General features: G+C 37.0%; 1 protein-coding gene across 2 annotated transcripts in view; it reads left to right on the top strand.

Moving 5' to 3' along the window:
• The window catches only part of NBAS (NBAS subunit of NRZ tethering complex), a 426,675-nt gene that overhangs the window by 136,030 nt on the left and 275,696 nt on the right, over positions 1-14,949 (top strand). For both annotated transcript variants that reach the window (XM_033176517.1, XM_033176518.1), the window contains 2 exons: positions 1,330-1,434; positions 1,785-1,921. In XM_033176517.1, coding sequence (XP_033032408.1) covers positions 1,330-1,434; positions 1,785-1,921 — 242 coding nt within the window. The remainder of the gene's footprint in view (positions 1-1,329; positions 1,435-1,784; positions 1,922-14,949) is intronic.

Consider the following 14,949-nt stretch of genomic DNA (forward strand, 5'->3'; position numbering starts at 1 on the left):
CCAGCTAATTTTTTTTTTTTTTGTAGAGGTGAGGTCTTGCCATCTTGCCCAGGCTGTTCTCAAACTCTTGGGCTCAAGCGATCCTCCCACTTCAGCCTGCCAAAGTGTTGGGATTACAGGCGTGAGCCACCGCGCCTGGCTAGAACATTTGTGAAATACTTTTCTCCTTTTGGTTTCCATGAGTATGCATTAAATTCTTTTTCTCTTTACTTCTCTGACTGTTCCTCCATCTACTTTTCAGATGCAGGTTCCCTTTTCCTTGTTCATTCTTTAAATAATGTTGTTCCTCAGGCTCTTTCAAACTCATTCTGTTTAATCTCCCTTGGAATAATACTTCCGTATTAATAACCCTGTGCTATATATCTCTAACCCACATTTTAGTCCAGAACTCCTGACCTGTGTATTCACCTGCTCACTGTGTAGCTCCTTTTAGACATGCCGTAGTTGCCAACTTAACCCATCTGCAAGTGAACTTCTCAGCTCTCCTTCCTCCCTCCTCCCTCCCTCACCTCCTCCACATCTCCTCATTCTTCTCTTTCCTGTCTCTGTAAATTAATTCAGTCAACAAATATTTATTGACTATTTATAAATGTGGTCAGAAGAATACTGACAGGCAGTGTGCTAGGAATCTGGGATTCGATATTAAACATAGCCGACATGAGCCCTAAGTCGTACTTCGTAGTGGGGAGACCTACACTTGCAATTCCAAGGCTAACTTCTCGTTGTCTTTTATGTTTCAGCTTGTGGGCCACTTCTCTGTCCTCCCAGAACTAGTTGTGGCACCTTACTGAGTATTTCCCCTCACCTGTTCCTGGTCTTTCCTACTAGATTTTAAGCTACTTAGAGGGTGGGAAAAGTGTATTATTCATTGTATCACAGTGCCTGTCACAGTTCCCTTAGCACATGGTAGTGGCACTCAGTAAATATTTGTTGAATGAATGAATGGTTCAATCTGCATTTGACATAGGTCACCCTAGCAGTGGTAAAATTAAAGTTCACCTACAGAGGTTCAGGTGCTCATAATACATTATCATGCATAACTGTTGCTTATTTTTACCCAGTGGTTGATTTTGGTTGTCCTGATGTAATTAACTCAATTTTTACTGCCTATTTCATTTACTTCTGGATTAAAAAAAGTAACATTTATTAATATAGCACTTTTCAAAATAAAGGCAAGAATGCAAATGTGATACTTTAGTTGACAATTGATGGTTGGAATTAATTAATTCAGGCCTTATTTATTTAGGCAGGCAGAGTTGTAAAGGTTTTTCATATTTTCTTGTCACCCATATTTAAAAGCCTTTTCATTAAATCACTGTTTCCTCTCAGGAAATCCTAGGAGCGCCTCATGCATCTGAACAGAGATATGATGCTGAATTCTTTAAGAAATTCAGGAATCAGAATATTGTTCTCTCAGCTAGAACTTACGCTCAGGTAATTTGCTTTTGGTAAATAAAATAATTATGGTTATTAACACTCTCTAAATCTTTGAGCTGTGCAGTTAATGTTATTGTGTGCATATATTACATTTTCTTTTTTGTTTTAATATTAATAAGTGTAGGGAAAATTTTTAATTTAATATCCATCATTCTGAGTTTTAAAAATAAATAATTTTCATAGCCTTAGATTGAGAAACAGGATATAGGCTAGGAAAAACCAGGGTCATTTCAAAGTGCTTCATATCAGAGCTGCATGACAAAGTTAGTTTTTGAACGTTGTCGTATAAAATCACTCCTTTATTTCTTAGATTTGCATTGGAAACTTACCCCTTGCCTTTTGTACAGGAAAGTAATGTACAAGCTCTAGAAATTCTGTTTACTTATCATGGCTCCGACCTGCTTCCTCATCGCCTTGCGATTCTTTCCAACTTTCCAGAGACCACTTCTCCACATGAATATTCTGTTTTGCTGCCCGAAGCTTGGTATGTGACTATGTTAACAGAATTTTACCTTCTTTCTATATATTGATAATTTTTTGTCATGCTGAACACCTTAAAATTAAAAAAATTTTTTTAATGTAATATATTTAAAGTTTTTTCCTGATAAAAAATTAAGTTATTATAAATGGTCCTGAAGCCAAAGTGTTTCTAGCATAACAGGATTACCTTAACAAGCACAACTTTTTCCTTTTTTTTGAAAGCCTCCTGATTTTACTTCTTTGTATTTAGTACGTACTGTTTTCTGGTTAAGAACAGGTTTTAGGATAATATATGTCTGAGGTAGTTGTATCTTTTAGAAATTGAAGTGTGTTTTTGACAGTATTAGATGGGAAGACCCAGAAACCCAGGGATACTGCATCTACCTTTTCTTAGCAACCCTTTCTTCATAGGAAATACCACAGGCACGAAGACAAATGGGAAACTGAAATATTGCTTTAACCACTAGACTAATGCTCCTCCTCTCAGTTCACGGCCATTTGATCATTGGGTTGCAGCATGTGATAGAGTGTCAAAGCCTGTGTTGGAACCATTGAGTCCCTATATTACCACCTGGTAGTCTTCCAGAGGCCGGAACATCTGTTCTTGAGAATAAAGGAGAGGGAGTACATTTGTCTCACTGATAACTCAAAAACAGGTAGGCCATTTGCCCCAGACCTGAATGGCACCTGGGAGAAAACAGGAGGGCTGAGCATACTTTGCTTAGGTCAGTTACTGAACAGAGGCAGAAGACAAAAGAGTAAGATGACACATCCATTTGTGTGAACTTTTACCTGCGGTGAGCTAGCCCACTGGTAAGTGTGGCTCAATGGTTAACTACATGATTTATCTTTTCTGCATTTGAGTTACTCATTTTTAAAATGGGTTGACAGTCCCTGTCTTACTTACTCACTTTGCATATTTTTAGTAACACCAGAATTGATAATTATTATATCTGGGTGCTAACTATAGTATACTGTAAAGTACCCTGTAGTGCACTGTTAAGATAATTCTGACTGAAATCATTTTTACTAATTTCAGCTACTGGAAACTTACAGTGCTAAGAGATGGTATTCAAATTATGGGGATCATTTGGCTTCCTCATTCCTCCCTTGCTGCCTCCACTCAATATCCTATTTCTAGGCATGGGTATTAATGACGATGGTCGACATGTATAGAGTAATTACTATGTATTTGGCACTTACTTATTTCTGGTCTTCAAGTAATTTGGTATTATCCTGTTATTACAGAAAGCTGAGATTTACAGAAGTTTAGTAGCATGCTGAAATCTATATATGTGCAGCCAGAATTTGAACCTGTATTTAAAGTTGTAGATCAGTAAGCACCGAGAATATATTATAAACTCCTTAGTTTACATTAGTGTTAGTCCTTGAAAAGTAACTCTTTGTTTTGATAAAAATCAAGAAAAAGGACTGAGCATGGTGGCTCACTCCTTGTAATCTCAGCACTTTGGGAGGCCAAGTCGGGTGGACCACGAGGTCAGGAGATCAAGACCATCCTGGCTAACATGGTGAAACCCTGTCTCTACTAAAAATATTAAAAATTAGCCAGGCGTGGTGGCGGGTGCCTGTAGTCCCAGCTACTCAGGAGACTGAGGCAGGAGAATGGTGTGAACCCAGGAGGCAGAGCTTGCAGTTAGCCGAGATCATGCCACTGCACTCCAGCCTGGGCAACAGAGTGAGATTCCGTCTAAAAAAAAAAAAAAGAAGAAGAAAAAGAAAAAGCTCAGGATGCTTTTTTCATTTTCAAATAATTTTAGATCTGTATAGTGAGGGATAATGTAAATGATATTTTATAAATATATTCTATGCATGTTTTCAGTATATAATTATATCTATTGTTCTCTGCCTCCTTGCAGAATGAATCTAATCTGAATGGAAATTACCTTTCCTACTGTAAATTGTTAGTATAGAGAAAAGGGCTACTGTCTCTCAACGGTTTTTTTAAAGGCAGTTTCTCCTTAGATTTGGATACATTCGTCTAGGCCATACCACCCTGAAGGGCCTCCCCCATCTCCTCAGATTTGGATGCATTTATTGTCAGTGTTTTCTGATGATTGCTTAGATAAGCATTTGATTTTAAACTGAAATTTGAAAGTTGGTTTGCAAAAGAGTTGCACAGTATCCAGTGCCACACTACCTTTGAATACCCTGTGGTTCCTTTATGGGGCCTGCCACAAGAACCAGTTTAAATTGTGATCAATAGTTTAGTCATACTCTACTGCAGCAGGGTATGATGAAAAGAATATAATGTATTTTGAATCATTGTTTGGGGATATGTTGTTTAGACAAACTTTGAAGAGACTGATTTCTTATGAGTTCTTAAGTTATGCTCATTTTTAAACACATTTGGAAAAAATAGTTTTTTAAAATTAACCTTTATTCTCAAGAAAGTCTTTCACACTATTTTATTTCTATAGTAGTACATAGAATGAACAATAGGTTACAATAATATCTCTGTCCTTTCATAATTTACATTTATATTAGTCTGTTTTTGTTGCCACAGAGAAATACCTGAGGCTGGGTAATTTATAAAGAGAGAAGGTTTAATTGGCTCACCGTTGCGCAGACTACAAGAAGCATAGCGCTGGCATCTGCTTCTGGTGAGAGCCTCAGGAAGTTTCCAGTCATGGCAGAAGGTGAAGGGGCAGCAGGCGCCCTCACATGGTGAGAGGGAAGCAAGAGAGAGAAGGGGGAGGTCCCAGACTCTTAACCAGAACTAACTGAGTGAGAACTCACTCATCACCAAGGGGATGGTGCTGGACCACTAATGAGAAATCTGCCCTCATATCCAGTTGCCCCCCACCCAAACCCCATCTCCAGCATTGGGAATCACATTTGAGTGTGAGCTTTGGAGGGAACAAACATCTAAACCATATCATAGTTACTGCAAAGTAAAATCACAGTTGTGCTTCAGGCAGAACCTCTTCTATGAGGATTTCTGTAAGTTACTCCTTTCCCTATACTCTCATAATTCTTTATTTTCATAGTGTGACACCTTTTACATTGTGTTTAGAAAAACATTGTGTTTTAGTCATACTTATTTCTGCCTTTGTCCCTCATTTCCTTCTCTAATAAGTACCAAACTAACTCTTAAAGACAGAGACCATCTCTTCCTTATGTTCAGATCCTGGTTAGGGTGGCGCTTGTATAGTGAGTATGCTGAAAATGTTTGCTGACTGCATAAATTAGGTCCTCTTGTGTCATTTAAAAAAGAGGTTTTGAAGTATCCTGCAGGGAGTGCAGATGGACTTTCACTTGCTAACCTGGAAGAAGCCGAGGTCTGTGTTTACCGAGGTCCTGAAGGGTTCAACTGCTGTTTCAACCCATCGTTAAGGATGGAACTCTTTTATTCTAATTGAAGCTTTACCCTAAATGACAAGTAGAGCAGTAAGATATAGAAATTATTTCCATCGTGAGGGTTCTTTGAATACTTGATATTCATTTTCAAATGACTTGGAAGCATTAGTTCAGATGAGCAGTGTCCTGTTTGTTGGTGCGTGAGTGCTTTCCTCCATTTTCCACGCGCCATTGGCTGGGCACCTCAAACGTGCCTGGAGCTATGGTAGGGACTGAGGATGAGTAGAGCATAGCTCCTCTTCAGCAGGAGTGATTAGGGATGCTTTACAAAGCAGTAGCACTTCCTGTTACAGCATCATGCTGTCAAACGAGGAAGAAAGAAAAGTTAAACATACCCTAAATAAGTAATTGCAGTTCATTCTGCTCTTTTCTTTTTTCTCCTCAGTAGCAATGCTGAAAACTAATAAAATGACCTTGACATTCCCTGACTGTCTTGGATGGCTGTTAGCTTTCCATGTGTGTGCCTTATTCTTCTATGAGAGTGTGCATTGCTCAGTGGCTCAGCCTGTTTCATTCTGCTCTTTTCTTTAACTCCTCCACTTATATTTTGCAAGTAATAATGACTTTTTAATAATCTGTTGAATTGATTTCAAGTCAATTAGTGACTTGAATTGAAACAAGTCACTAGACTCTACGTGTGTGGCTCCCCAAATGCCTGTCTCGCTGTGCAGTCTTCAGCCAGCTGTTAGGAGGATTGCTTAGAGCCCCCTGCGCTCTCCACTCCTGCCACACAGACCTCTGACTGTTCCTTGACCTTGCCAAGCCCGCTCCTGCCCTGGGTCTTTTTAATTTAGTGTGCCCTTCTCCTGTGTCATCCTGTGACTGGGGGTCTCTTACTTCATTCTGAATCTGTACTCAACTTAATCTCTTCATAAAGGTCTTCCCTGACCACATTTTTCATTATAAGCTTCACTTTGCCCTCGCTTTCTGCCTAAACTCTGTTTCTCTTCATAGTACTTACTCCTAATATGTTACATGGTTATTTGTCTTCTCTACTCTATCTGATCTTCCTTGGCATTCCTATTTAAAAATTTATTTAAAATTCTACTCTCATTTTAAATCTTCCTTCTCTGCTTTATTTTCTTCCTAGCATTTATTATATAGTAATCAAATTAATTTGTGTTTTACTTATTTATCTTATTTATTGTCTGTTTCCCCTTCTGAAGTAGCAGATCCAGTGGACAGCGATTTTGTGTGTTTTGTTTCCATCCTTATCTCCTGCAATTAGAATATTGCCTGGAATGTTGTAGGTACTCATTAAATACTTGTTGAATGAATGCATAAATGAATGGGTAAATGTAAGATCCATAAAGAAGGACTTTGCCTCTTGCTCATGAATGTAGCTGCAGTACTAAGAACAGTGCCTAGTACAAACCAGTAGCTCAGGAAGTATTTTTTTGAATAAATGAGTGACTTAGGGACCACAAATTAAGTACATAGAAGGGTAGATAGAATTTTAGATTTTAGAGTTCAAGCTATATTAAATTTTGCAAAACAATAGTAAGTTATGCCAAGTTGACTTATTGCCTGCTCTGTTTTGAGATCCCACTGGCAGAGCTTTTGCCTTGACATTTAACCAACATTTGATTAACCACTTTCGATTCAAACACATTTTATGATTATGAAAGCTGGGAAACTTCTAAATTATGTGCTATTTTTGTGTTTTATATTGTCAGTCTTAAATCATTATGTGTGTTTGACATTGATGAAATGTGAGCAAGTTTTATAAAGCTTTGAAATTACATTTGCTGTCACAGGTGATGCATCTTTTTATAGCCACCTATTCTGAGTTTGTAACTGTTATAAAATGTTTTCATTTGATATTCTAGTTGGCTGTTTTAAAGTACAAAGGTGACATTTCTTACAGTCTTTGTTAGCTTCCACAACTTGAGATAATAGAGATTTTCTGTTAGAAGAAACATTTTGTCAGTGGGGTATGTTTTGGTGCCTATAGCATATTTCAGAAAGATTATTTAGATTTTTCATTTTTGCTCTTTTTCTATTTAAAAATATTTCCTGAGTGACCAATACAATTTGGTTAAAAGATTGTATTGTGAGCAATTGTCTGTTGAAATAGTGTAGCGTAGGAGTAAGAGCATTGACTATCTAGCTGCCTAGGTTTCTGATCTTGGGTTTCTTAACTGCATTGCAGTCTTCTCACTTGTAAAATGGATATGCTCATAGCACTTACTTCATAGTGTTGTGAGAATGATTAATGAGTTAATGTATGTCAACTACTGAGGAAAGTGCTTGGCACCAACTAAGTGTTACTTTAGTGTTAGCAATTATTATTACTACGGAATCCCGTGCTGAAGCCTTGGCCTCATGTGCTTATATACTTCATATACTTATTGCTTTAAGCTTCTTACTGGAATATGTATACAGAACAGTTGCAAAGGTAACACAGATAATTCTTATATACTATTCACCTAGTTTTTTTTTTTTTTTCTTATATGACCACAGCATATTTGTTAGAATTAGAAATTAGCACTGGAATAGTCCGTTCTGCTATAATGTGACACATGAATTCCTAAAAGTCACTGCATTATACAGAATTATTTAGTGAAAACCACAGGGCATATGAGAAAAAGGGGATTAATGGTATAGTACTCAAGAAGTTTGCTCACTGGAACATATTTAGTAACCTAACAAAAATTGTAGCATAGGCTGGGTGCGGTGGCTCATGCCTGTAATCCCAGCACTTTGCGAGGCCAAGGTGGGCAGATCACCTGAGGTCAGGAGTTTGAGACCAGCCTGGCCAACATGATGAAACCCCATCTCTACTAAAAATGCAAAAATTAGCCGGGTGTGGTGGCACACACCTGTAATCCCAGCTACTCAGGAGGCTGAGACAGAATCGCTTGAACCCATGAGGCAGAGGTTGCAGTGAGTCTAGATCATGCACTGCACTCCAACCTGATGACAGAGTGAGACTCTGTCTCAAAAAAAAAAAAATTGCGGCATAGTTTTACGTGTGTTGAATGGTTAAGAAATACTTACATACTAAAATATGGCCCTTTACCTTGAAACATACCTGGATAAGACCTTGTTTATGGAAGCTGGGTATCAGAAGAGTTGCAGTTTGTGAGCTACTGGGAAGTGAAGAAAGGAGGGTGATGAGAAATCTGATGGAGAGTTGTAACACTAGCTGTGGATGGGAGTTGCTTCTCACACACTTGGTGAACTGAAATAGCTGGTAGATGTTTGAGGAATGTACATGCACACGGAATCCAGCGTGCCTTGGTTCAGCAGGGGGCAGTTTTCCATGTTCACCTGATGCTTCTGAAAGATGAAGTTGTGCATCAGTAAATAGGAAATTTGTGTTACACTTAAGTTGTTTCCTAATATATCCATTCATTGGAACAAATTTGCATTTTAAAACATTATAGCAGAACTGACTGTACAGTACTGTGAGCTAACTACAGATTTATTTGGATTTAACAGTTTTTTTTTTTTTTAAACTAATATCCTTTTTCTGTTTAAGGATACAGTCCAGGATACCACATTGCATACAGACTTCATTTACTTTCAATATCTGGAAATAAACTCTTGTTTTACCATATCTGTTCATTAAGAAATCCTTTGACAATTATATGTTTTCTGAACAATGAGAATTGATACTCATTTATATTCCTAGATTATCTCCAGAATCAATAAGAAAATATTGAATTATAGTTAGTATATTTGAAATATTGCAGTATTTAAAATATTTTATAGTATAAGTGGAAAAACTCTGTTGATGGAATCTCTTCCATCAACAGTTGATTCTTCTTGCCCTCTTAGAAAAGCTGTTACTAGGCTGCGTGCGGTGGCTCGCGCCTGTAATCCCAGCACTTTGGGAGGCTGAGGCAAGTGGATCATAAGGTCAAGAGATCAAGACCGTCCTAGCCAACATGGTGAAACCCTGTCTCTACTAAAAATACAAATATTGGCTGGGCGTGGTGGCTCAAGCCTGTAATCCCAGCACTTTAGGAGGCCAAGATGGGCGGATCATGAGGTCAGGAGATCGAGACCATCCTGGCTAACACAGTGAAACCCTGTCTCTACTAAAAAAATACAAAAAAACTAACCGGGCGTGGTGGCGGGCGCCTGTAGTCCGAGCTACTCGGGAGGCTGAGACAGGAGAATGGCGTGAACCCGGGAGGCGGAGCTTGCAGTGAGCTGAGATCTAGCCACTGCACTCCAGCCTGGGTGACAGAGTGAGACTCCGTCTCAAAAAAAAAAAAAAAAAATACAAAAGTTAGCTGGGCGTGGTGGCACACACCTATAGTCCCAGGTACTCGAGAGGCTGAGGCAGGAGAATCACTTGAACCTGGGAGGCGGAGGCTGCAGTGAGCCAAGATTGCACCACTGCACTCCAGCCTGGTGACAGAGTGAGACTGTGTCTCAAAAAAATAAATAAATAAGAAAGAAAAGAAAAGCTGTTACAATTTGCTTGCTTGTATCTAAGTTTAGTTAGGTTATTTGATGATTGAAAGTTTGACTGTGAAAAGTTTGACTGTAATTGAGTAAAGTATGAAAATATGTTTTCGGTGTTTCTGAATTTGATTGCATGGATGGATTATCTGTTGTCTTCTAATTATTCTCGACCTTTGGTTTCACAGTAATTTTATGGCTTATCAGTAAGGCTAAAAATAAAAAGTGACTGAGTGAACAATTTTAGGTCAGCAGTGGTTTAGATCACATAGGATGCTAACTTAATCTTCAATATGTACGTAGTCCCCATTTTCAGAAACTGCTGTTTTCCTAGAGCACAGAAAGCACAGTCACCTGCCTTCATTTAGAACAATGTTGCAAAACAGTGTGACAAATTGTATGACAATCCTGTTGGCAGAAGCGTTCTTCCCTAGGACCTCTCTGTGCTCTACATGCTTTAACTAATGCCTTTGATATTTTATTCTCTTGCTAACCCTGCCTGGGTCGTTTCTGCTTTTCTTGGGCCTTATTCCTTTTGTGCTCTCTGCCCCACTTGATGGTGCAACAGGGAATTCAGGGTCTCCAGAAGTTTTCCAATTCCCATTTTTCACTGGGGAGTGTCATTGGGTAAAGAAGTCTGGCATTCTTTTCTCCCTACTGATGAGTCCTTGTTGCTTGCCCATACTGGAGGGCCTTCTGGTGACCAATTTGGAGGGTATTACTCTGTTTGCAGAGGTCATAGTATCCTGTGACAATTTTTTTTTAAATAACAACACTAACACATATCTCCTAATAAAGTGCTGTGAATATAGTACATACATGAAATGATGGTTAATGACTGTTGAATGAATAAATGATTATATGAGCAGATTTAGAAAATGCAAGGTAGTGTGACAAACGAAATAAGATTTTGTTGAAACTAAATCGGTAAAGAAAACGTGTTATTGACTTTCTCAGACTGTAAGCATGGACATAATTGTAGTTATCTTCTTCCACAATCCTATTCAGAGCGAATACATCTTTTTTGCATTCATAAATCACACTTTGTATCTTTATATCTTGTTGACTCAGTTGAGCATAGGGACCATTAGGACCATTTGGCCATAATACACTTCTAATTTTATCTTAAAAAATATTGAATTGTAAAATACACCTAACATAAAATTTACCATCTTTAACTATTTTTAAGTGTACAGTTCAACATTGTTAAGTACATTCACATTGCTATGCAACCCGTCTCTAGAACTCTTTTTATCTCGCAAAACTGAAGCTCTATACCTATTAAACATCTCCCCATCCTCCCACCTAGCCCTTGGCAACCACATTTCAGCTTTGTATCTTAATGAATCTTACTTCTCTAGGTATGGCATATAAGTGGAAATACAGTACTTGTCATTTATTGACTTTTTTTTTTTAGTGTAATGTTCTCAAGGTATGATATACTCCTGGTGAAATTAATATTAAGATTAAATAAGATTTAGAATGGTTTCTACCTGTGGGTCATGTTTCTGTTTATGCTGCAAAACTGTAAAGGATGGAGATAGATTCTAGTTTGACATGGGAGATTATGTCACTATTTTTGCCTGAACCCCTTTGAAGAACCTCTTCTTCATCTTTTGGTGATAAAGAGAGTATCCAACCTGAAGGGAACTTCTAGTATGTCTTCTGATACTTTATTTTACAACTCGTGGATTTGAATAGGCAAACGTGGAGAATTTTTATGTTATTACAGCAGCATAAAACTTATGATGTGAAAACAAAACATCAATATTCATATTACTAAAATTTCCAGTAGAACAAATTTGATATAGGTCAAATTGATTCACTTTATAATTTAAATCATTAATAGGAAACTCACCTTTAAAAAGATCAGAGGATATTATTCCAATTCTTCACAAATGAAAGGTTGATAGGAGTCTACTTTTAACTATATTTTAAGGCTTAAGTGGATGATATTTTGATAATTACATTAGTTTATGATTTTTCAGAAATGAAATAATTTGAACTATCTTTTTTTTTTTGACATCAAAATGGACTCTAGGCAGCTTTCAATTTAGAATGTAAATTGGCTGGATGTGGTGGCTCATGCCTATAATCCCAGCACTTTGGGAGGCCAAGGCAAGAGGATAGCTTGGGGGTAGGTATTTGAGACTAGCTGGGCAATGTAGTAAGACCCTGTCTCTATTAGCTAATAGAAATAATTAGCTGAGCATGGTGGCACGCTTCTGTAGTTCCAGCTACTAGGGAGGCTGAGGTTTGAGGATCATTTGAGCTCTGGGGTTCGAGGTTATAGTCAGTTGTGACCACACCACTGCAGTCCAGTCTGGGCAACAGAGCAAGACTCTGTCTCTAAAATGAATAAATAAATAAAAGAAGGTAAATTATCTTTTTCTCCCAGACAGTCCCAGAATCAATTACTGTTGGTATCGTTTCATAGTTTTATGGATATTCCAGGAAGCTGTCTTCCATAAGAAGAATGTTAATGTTTCTTGCAAAGCAGCTATTGGCTTTTGAATTTTAACCTTCTTTTGAGTGAAATTTATAATTAATCATGAATACATGTAAACTCATTTAAAAATGAAAGCATCCACAATGAACCTGATGCTGAAAAAAAGAAAAATAAGTTGAAACATTTCTAAATTGCTTTATATTGTTTCACTTTCATTGAAAGAACAGTTTAACGAAAATGTGTGAGTCATATAAATTTTATATTATTTCAGAAATATTTAGGGAATACTTGTGTTCCATATAAAGGAGCTATATTTGATTCAGTAAATAAATAGAAATGTGAATCAGATGTGGTACCTGTCCACAGATACATTTGTCATCTAGTGGGGAAGATCAGACAGGTTAGATACAATTTTAAGATAGATACAACTATCTCAAAATGCGTATGTGAGGAGTGTAGATAGGCTTAGAGATGGGAGAGATGCAGCTTTCTGTTGCAAAGGAAGTGAATCAGGAAAGCCTTACTGGAAAAGATAAGACCTGGATCTAGGCCTTGAAAATTGAGTATGTTTTTGATGTTGGGAAATTTGAATAGGAAAGAAGTGTCTGAATGTATATTTACTCCAAAGTATTTCACATACTGAGGCTTTGTCTGTATCATATTGCTTATTCACAGAGTACAAAACATATTCCCAATTAACTTGTTAGGTGAAAATGAATTAGTGTAGCATATTTCCAGTAAACAAAGATGAACCTCTCTTTATTTATGCTTTTATATAGCCTAGTCCTGTTACTTCTTTTTGTATTCCCTGAAATTTAAAAAGAAGTAATTTTCATTTGGTATTCTAGTTCTACCCTAATTTTGTTGTGGTAATAAAATATCACCTAAACTGTAGACTGGATGATGAAATATTTATGGAAAGATTAGGGCATTGCATTTACTTTTTTGATTCTCCAGGGAGACATAAAAGTGTTTCTTTTCTTTTGATTAGTTACCTAATCAAAATTCAATTCCCCTATGTGCAGTTTATTTCTGAGCTGCTATGAGGAAAGAACAATAAAATGGCTTTATATTTAGGGCTTGGAAAAAGTATTTGGCCTTCTGAGGTGACTGTCCGCAGAGAGGAGTCCACAGAGTACTTAACAGGGTGGGATATGCTGGCAGTTTGTGAATCCAAGAATAACCTTGTGATTGTATCAGCTAAGAAAGGCCTAACAGCCTCTATTGGCTGGAAACAGGGTTAGGATCTGTGGTAGGGGTAATTGGTTTGAATGTCTCCTGGCACTGTGGGCACTTTAGATCTTGATAGAATGAGTTCTTATCTTCCCATTTAAAGAAAAAAAAATGGCTTTAAGGCGAGCTCTCTGATTAAGAAGGTGTAAGTATTATTTCAGAGTAGTTTTTTGGGGTCTTGGAAGTATGTTGACATTGATATTTGTTATGCATCTGGTACTCTGGGGAGTCCTAAGGAAATGAAGGTATACTAATTAATTAACCCATTTCTTCTTTTATTCAACAAACATCTCATGATTGAGTATGGAACATTTGTTTTTAAGTGTACCTACCAACTTTATGTTTCACATATAGTTCACACAGCGTGTTCATGAGATAAGCAGAAAGGGATTATTTTGCTTTTAGGGCAAAAAACTTGAGAGGCATTAGTGAAAGAGGTTCTGAAATAGGGAATTATTTTAATAAATAATTTTAATTTTATTACTGTTTTAGTGCAAATGTAACTGTTTTCCAGTGTTTTTAACGTAACAATGTAATTTGCAGTTTCCATTTTTATTTGAAATTAAGAAATCTTTGAGAGAGTCTTTTTTTTTAAACTCATGTGTTCTCTTAAAAAGAAGGATGCTATTACTAGAGTCAGATACCAAATGATACCCTTTTCATGGAGTTTTCTTTCATTATTCATTTTCTTGCAAACTCTAAAAACCTTGACCAATAATTTCAGAATGTATGATTCTTACATAGATTGTAACATCTTCTGAATGGTTTTATTGCCTGAGATAAATAGTCCCTATAATTCTTTTTGGTCCCACATTTCATTAGTATGTAAAGCTTGTCTGTAACAGCCATGTGTATTTATCACACTATATTTAATTAACATATAAATAAACCCTTTTTCTAATTTCTGATACAGGCAAGCCTGTTTAAGCTTTGCGTTTATAAGAAGAAACTTCTGCTAAGAATCAAAATCATGTTTTGTCGACAAGACACGCATTATTTTAAGAAAAGTTTTGTCCTCAGTGTGTGCCTATTGCATTTAATCCTAAAAGTTTAGATGCCATGTAATAGGAACTGTGAAAAAAAATCCATGACATATATGCATGTTGGGATCACATGGCATATGGTGTTGACATACTTAATGTGGAGAAGTAGTAGTATAGTATACTGGAAAGAGTGATGCATTCCGTCAGAAACAGGGACGTACATCTTGTGTGAGTACATGCTAGATGTGTTATTTTTGGAAAGTCACTTGGCTTCGGTTTTTTCAAGTGTGAAATGGGAAATTGTAGAGGTATTTATGATTAAGTAACATAAGAGGTACATCATCTCGCACAGTTGCTAGCATATAAGTGGTGTTCATTAGACAGTAATGGTGGTGATAATAGGGGATATGGTTGTAGGAGTGGCAGCAGCAATTTTTTCTGTAGATGTTGATAGGAATATAGATTATATTATAGGTATCTTTTAATTTTAGGTGCACTAAAAAGGCTTGCAAAAGGCTGAAGATGAGTGAACAAACTAGAATAGGAAATTGCTATAGTTCAATTGATGATGCC

The sequence above is a fragment of the Trachypithecus francoisi genome, unplaced genomic scaffold, assembly GCF_009764315.1.
Source record: "Trachypithecus francoisi isolate TF-2019V2 unplaced genomic scaffold, Tfra_2.0 Lachesis_group17, whole genome shotgun sequence".
NCBI lineage: Eukaryota > Metazoa > Chordata > Mammalia > Primates > Cercopithecidae > Trachypithecus > Trachypithecus francoisi.